At 40.0% G+C, this 5,646-nt stretch overlaps 1 protein-coding gene across 1 annotated transcript in view; it reads right to left on the bottom strand.

Moving 5' to 3' along the window:
- Positions 1-5,400, bottom strand: part of igbp1 (immunoglobulin (CD79A) binding protein 1) — a 7,919-nt gene extending 2,519 nt beyond the window's left edge. The window contains exons 1-2 of the mRNA XM_008419879.2: positions 4,890-5,400; positions 3,090-3,425 (exon numbers count right to left, since the gene is read on the bottom strand). Of these exons, the coding sequence (XP_008418101.1) occupies positions 3,090-3,425; positions 4,890-5,360 (807 nt within the window). The 5' untranslated portion in view covers positions 5,361-5,400. The remainder of the gene's footprint in view (positions 1-3,089; positions 3,426-4,889) is intronic.
- Between the last annotated feature and the right edge of the window lie 246 nt (positions 5,401-5,646).

Below are 5,646 nucleotides of genomic sequence, written 5' to 3'. Positions count from 1 at the left end.
GTTTTTCCGAGCCGCCTCTCAACGCAACATGAGCGCTACAACGCTAGCTTTACACCAGTGCAGCAGTGAAGGAGAGCTGCTGCTGCTGTGTGGAGCTACGCAGGTTTGTGTTAGAATCTTGGCAGCAAACCAGCAAAACGCAAAGAACTTCACAGTTTTTCCCCAAAACTAAACGACTGTTGAGTAAAGCTGCTGGATGAAGGTAAAGTTTAGCTAAAAGATGACTAGCTAATATCAATACAGCACCTTAAGCTTAACAAGTAGCCTGTAGGCTACCGATGTTGTCTATATTCAGCTACGTACATTCATTTTGCTCCCAAAAAGGTCGATCAAAGAACAAAAATGTTCTTTGATTTCTCCATCTAACACAATTCAGCCTGATCTGCTCTGTGAGAAACTCCGAAGACACAGGTGGAGGCCTCAACAATCAACTGGRTCCATGACTAGGTCTGTCGGAATAGGCAATAAATCAATTAATTGCATGATAACTGAAAATAGTCAACATTTTAATTTATCGGCTTTATCGTTTCTTCCTGCCTTTTTCTCTATTGGTGACACTGGATGAAAAAAGTCTCAACTTCGGTGCTTTCCACTGACCCTCCCTTCCTCATTTCCTTAGCGTAAGGGAGGAGTGAACTGGATCAGGTAGTGGGATGTGACCATCTTTATCTAAATCTAATGATTATTGAGGGGCGATATTATATACAGACTTCATAATCTGTACTCTTTTGGTTGAATGTAGTTTATTTCCCACTTTGGTTTTATGTTGCGTTTTTGTTAATGGAGACTGAGAGTCCATTTTATTTTTGTTTTTGGTTGTTTTGTTTATTTGACCAGTTCCAGTCTTTAGTGTTCTTTAGAAAATAAAGTATTTATTTTTGACAGGATGTGTTCGCATTATTATGTCATTATATCAGTTTAAAATGGTCTTCAAACAACATTATTGTTTATTGCAATAATTTTGGAGACAATTAATTTGTTATCGTGACAAACAGACCACAGTTTGAGAGACTGAAGGAGAACACGGGAACACCACAGGGGACTGTTCTCTCACCATTCCTTTTCACTCTCTACACTTCAAACTTCCAGCACAAGTCTGACTTCCGTCATCTACAGAAATGCTCAGATGACTCTGCAGTTGTCAGTTGTATTAGAAATGGCCAAGAACCCGAGTATAGAAATCTGATGGACCGCTTTGTCTCGTGGTGTGGAAACAATGATCTCATCTTAAATGTGAACAAGACAAAGGAGATGATTGTTGATTTGAGGAGGAACAGGGTTAGATTGAACCCTATTTCCATCATGGGAGAAGAGGTGGAGGTGGTTGAGGAATACAAATACCTCAGTGTTCACCTTGTCAGCAGACTGGACTGGAGGCACAACAGTGAAGCCGTTTAAAGAAGGGACAGAGCAGACTGGACTCCTTGAGGAAGCCAAGATCCTCCAAGATTTTCACCAAGATGTTGCATATCTGCCATCAGTCTGTTGTTGAGAGGGTCATCTCCTCTGCCGTCCTCCATCAGGGCAGCAGCATCAGAGCCAGGGACATAAAAAGGCTCAACAAACTGATGAAACAGGCTGGTTCTGTTTGGGGGATGACTGTGGAACCTCTGGAGATGATTATGCAAATAAGGATTCTTCATAGAATCAAGAAAATTATGGACAACCCTGACCATCCTCTTCACGAGACTATCTTGGGAATCCAGAGGATCTTCAATCAGAGGCTTCTTCAGATTCAGTGCAGTACAGACTGCTGCAGGACATTTTTCCTGCCAACAGCTTTCTCCATCTTCAATAACTCTTAGAAGAATCTAAATTAATGAGTTACAACATTACATTTCCCTTTGGGATTTATAAAGTATTTTTGAATTAAATTTGAATTTAATCAGCTGCTCCCAGTTGTAAATCACCCTTTTGCTATGGTTATGCATCATAACAAAAATATGAAAAATATTGGGAAAAAAAAAAGTTAAAAAACACAATGTCCAAAACAAGAAGGAACAGCTGTCAAAGATGAGCTTTTTTCCTCCAAAAAGGCAGGAATGAATGTTTGAAAAGGGGTTAGACCACAAGTGTCAAACTCCAGTCCTCAAGTGTTTCTGTCCTGCAGTGTTTAGATGTGCTTCAGGTACAAAACGCTGGAATGAAATGACTTAATTACATCCTCTTTGTGTAGATCAGTTCTCCAGAGCCTTGCTAATGACCTAATTATTCTATTCAGGTGTGGTGCAGCAGAGGCACATCTAAACGTTGCAGGTCACCGGCCCTCCAGGACTGGAGTTTGACACCCCTGGGTTAGACAAACTGGACATACTGGAATTCGCACMAAGATAAACATCTAAGGTGTAAAGTTTATCTTTACACCTTAGATGGGCAACAACACCAGTTTAGACGTTGAGCTACTTGCTAAAAACTGAGGTTTGTAACATTAAAACATGCTGTATCGATGTTAGCTCTTCTCTCTAGTGTCTGTTRGCTTCTTAATGGTTGTCAATTTGGAACAAACTTCCAGAAAACTGTAAAACAGCTGAAACACTGGGTGCCTTTAAATCTCAACTTAAAACCCACCTGTTTAGATTTGCTTATGGATAAATTAGGATTAGAGTGTSGGGTTTTGATGTCTTTGATGTTTTCTATTTATTAATTTCTTTTTATTTCTCTCTCTCACTGTTTCTTTTTTAATCTTTTCCAAAATCTCTTTCTCTTTACCGTCACATGTCGTTTTTATTTGAATTATGTAAAGCATTTGAAATGCCTTGCTGCTGAAATGTGCTATACAAATAAAATTTGATTGATTGATTGATTGATTGATTGATTGATTGATTGATTGATTGATTGATTGATTGATTGATTGATTGATTGATTGATTGATTAGGGGCGGAGCAGAGTAGGCTTGGAGGAGGAGGTACTGGTACCTTTTACTTTGACCATTAATGCAATGAGAATGTGAATTTCAGACCCGTTACGAAACAAAGGCTTCAACATGTGTTTAAGTGAAAGATGCACTTTAAGAATGCCGACTTTTCATAAAGTTCACATGAACTGACTTACAAACCAGTTCATCTGTTGCCATCACCACACAAACTCACCTGTAAAGCATTTCTAGTGAGGATGAAGGGTTTCATGGGATTTCTGGGTGGCTGAGCTGGKTGGTTAGCAGGACTCTGCTTCAGAACATCCATGTTTTTAAGTATCTCCACCTCCTGGTCAATGGCCTCCATCTCCTCCAGACAAACAGTGATCCATCTCTGGACATTCAGAAGGTAAAATTCTCTGCTGACCTCGTCATCGGCCTGTCCACTCTCCATTACTTTGTGAACATCTGACAGTCTAGTCTCCAGTTCCTTTCTCTGTCGATACCGTTCAATCTTCGCTTGTCTCTTTGCTGCCATGGCAACCAAATTTGATGGACCTGCAGAAAAAGACTGAGATCACAGGCACATAAGTAAATCAAAGTCCATGAATTTATGTCCAACAGTATCAAGCAACAGGTCAGTTGACAAATAAACTGGATAATATGCTGGTAGTTTAGTTATATTTCCACAGCTGCAGTCTTGAAATAAAGCAGGGTCCTCAATTTCTGACACCGAGACGAGAACCACAGAAACACAAGCACCATAGAAAAAGATGGCATTTTTTGCCCTTATTTGCAAATTCCATGAAGCTGCTGCCCCCGCGACCCGACCCCCGGATAAGCGGAAGAAAATGGATGGATGGATGTCAGACAATTCTTTCATCAGTGAAATCTTCAGAGCCTTGTCCACTGCAACTTCCAAGCTTAGATAATAATTTCCCGGTACTTTGTGGTAGGTTGTATTGTGGTTGGTTGAAGTCAAAGTCAAACCTTTGGGACACATTTCTTGGGATATCTAGTCCAAAAATCACACTACACATGATCAAACCTACACAAAAGCCACAGTACAACCTGGAGACCATAACATCTGGGCTCAGTTCTGTCCACATAAGTGGAAAAATGATCAGTTCTAAATAGCAGTCAGAGTCCAGATCTCAATCTGTAGAAGGCGTACAAAAAGATCAGCCACGGTTTCCCCCAGTGGCGGCCACCCTGGTCTAATTGGACTCTTCCCCTTATTCTGATAATAACATCAGCACCACTAACAGCGTTTGGATTTAGTGAAATCTGGGAGAGGAGGGTGATCAGTCAATTAYAATAKTAGTTTACTAAGATGTATGAACACATACATCTTTATGCATRTGTGAATAAACAGCTAAAACTCAAAGATTAAGCTGACAGCATCAGTTTTGTTGCTATGGTAACGAAATATCTAACTATGAAGGTTGTTCCTTAAACTTTTAAAAAGTAAACTTGCCAGCTGCTTAAAATCTTAAATTTAGATGTTAAACCATTTAAAATATTTTAATTTATGTATGCTGAAACCATGAAATAAAACTGACCAGCACTATRTTCTTAGTTCATTTATGTCCTAAATGTGATCAGCATTAACTGGTGTTTTTAGATCCACTAACCAATTACTTCATTTGGATTTAACAGAAGTGCAAATAATTGATATTTATTTTAATTTAATTTCTTTTTATTTGTGGGGAAACTGTCACCTCATTATCTAAAACGCATATTTTCAGGAACATTTGATAATTAATAATAATGTTGATTTCACAGCCTTCTGTCTGCTTCAATACGGGTTTATGTGCGAATCTGCAACTAAAAGAACTAAATTACATTCGCGTACAAAAGGTGATGTGTAAAATTAAAGGTCGAAAACTATGTTAAATTTAAATCTCATTTTTATATCAAAACCTTGCGTTTTGAGAAATAAACTTCTCAAAACCATACCTCGAAGATTTTTGCGAATGTTAGCATTTATATTATGAGTAGTACACATGTATATAAAGCTCAGGGTAGTTTTTACCTTGGCTTTGGAAAATACGCCCTCCGACGTTTCCTCTGAAGCTCCGCTTTCATTTGAAGACTTCGGCAGCTCAAACTGGGAGATGTTGTAGCCATGACACGTCTTTAAGAAATCCAGGAAGTAAACCCGAGCTGCCTGCACCGTCTCCAGCCGCCTGTGCTGGCCGCTCTGCTTCATGTGAAGGGCCCCCAGCAGGGCGGGCAGCAGCAGGTACTTCAGGTCCGCAGTGGCGACTTCTTCCACCTCTTCGTTACGGCTGAACAGGTCGAGCTGAGCGACCATCCTGGACGCGTCTTCCAACATGTTAATGCCGCGTTTAATGCGATGCACGGTGTTGGGGCCAAACGGTTCGTTTGAACTGTCCAGTTCCTCAAGTATCTTCCAACCACGCTCCAGTAAGTCAGACAGTCTTAATTGTTCAGTGTCTGAGGCGGATGACTGTTCAGCCGCAACGGCCATACTGTCAGCCATCTTTTTCTTCTTGTTCTTGTTCTTGTTCTTCTTGTTTTTTATGGCAGTTGGCAAGCAACGTTTAGATGTGCATTACTGCCATCTACTGGAATGGAGTGTGGATCGGGATGCYAAATACATGACRCTTTAAAATCCATGTCTATGTTTGGTTTTCTTGGGGTTAGGGTGAGTGGAAGAGCGAGAGAGTGTTTGTATATTTTCTACCTTTGGCTATTTTTCTACTGTTTTTCACTGTATGTTTATGTTTGCTTAGTTGTGATTTTTTTTGTTAGTTTGTCACGTTTTA

The sequence above is a fragment of the Poecilia reticulata genome, linkage group LG10 (genome assembly GCF_000633615.1).
Source record: "Poecilia reticulata strain Guanapo linkage group LG10, Guppy_female_1.0+MT, whole genome shotgun sequence".
In the NCBI taxonomy this organism is placed as follows: domain Eukaryota; kingdom Metazoa; phylum Chordata; class Actinopteri; order Cyprinodontiformes; family Poeciliidae; genus Poecilia; species Poecilia reticulata.
Note: the sequence above shows the minus strand (reverse complement) of the source record. Positions and strands in the feature narration are given on the sequence as shown.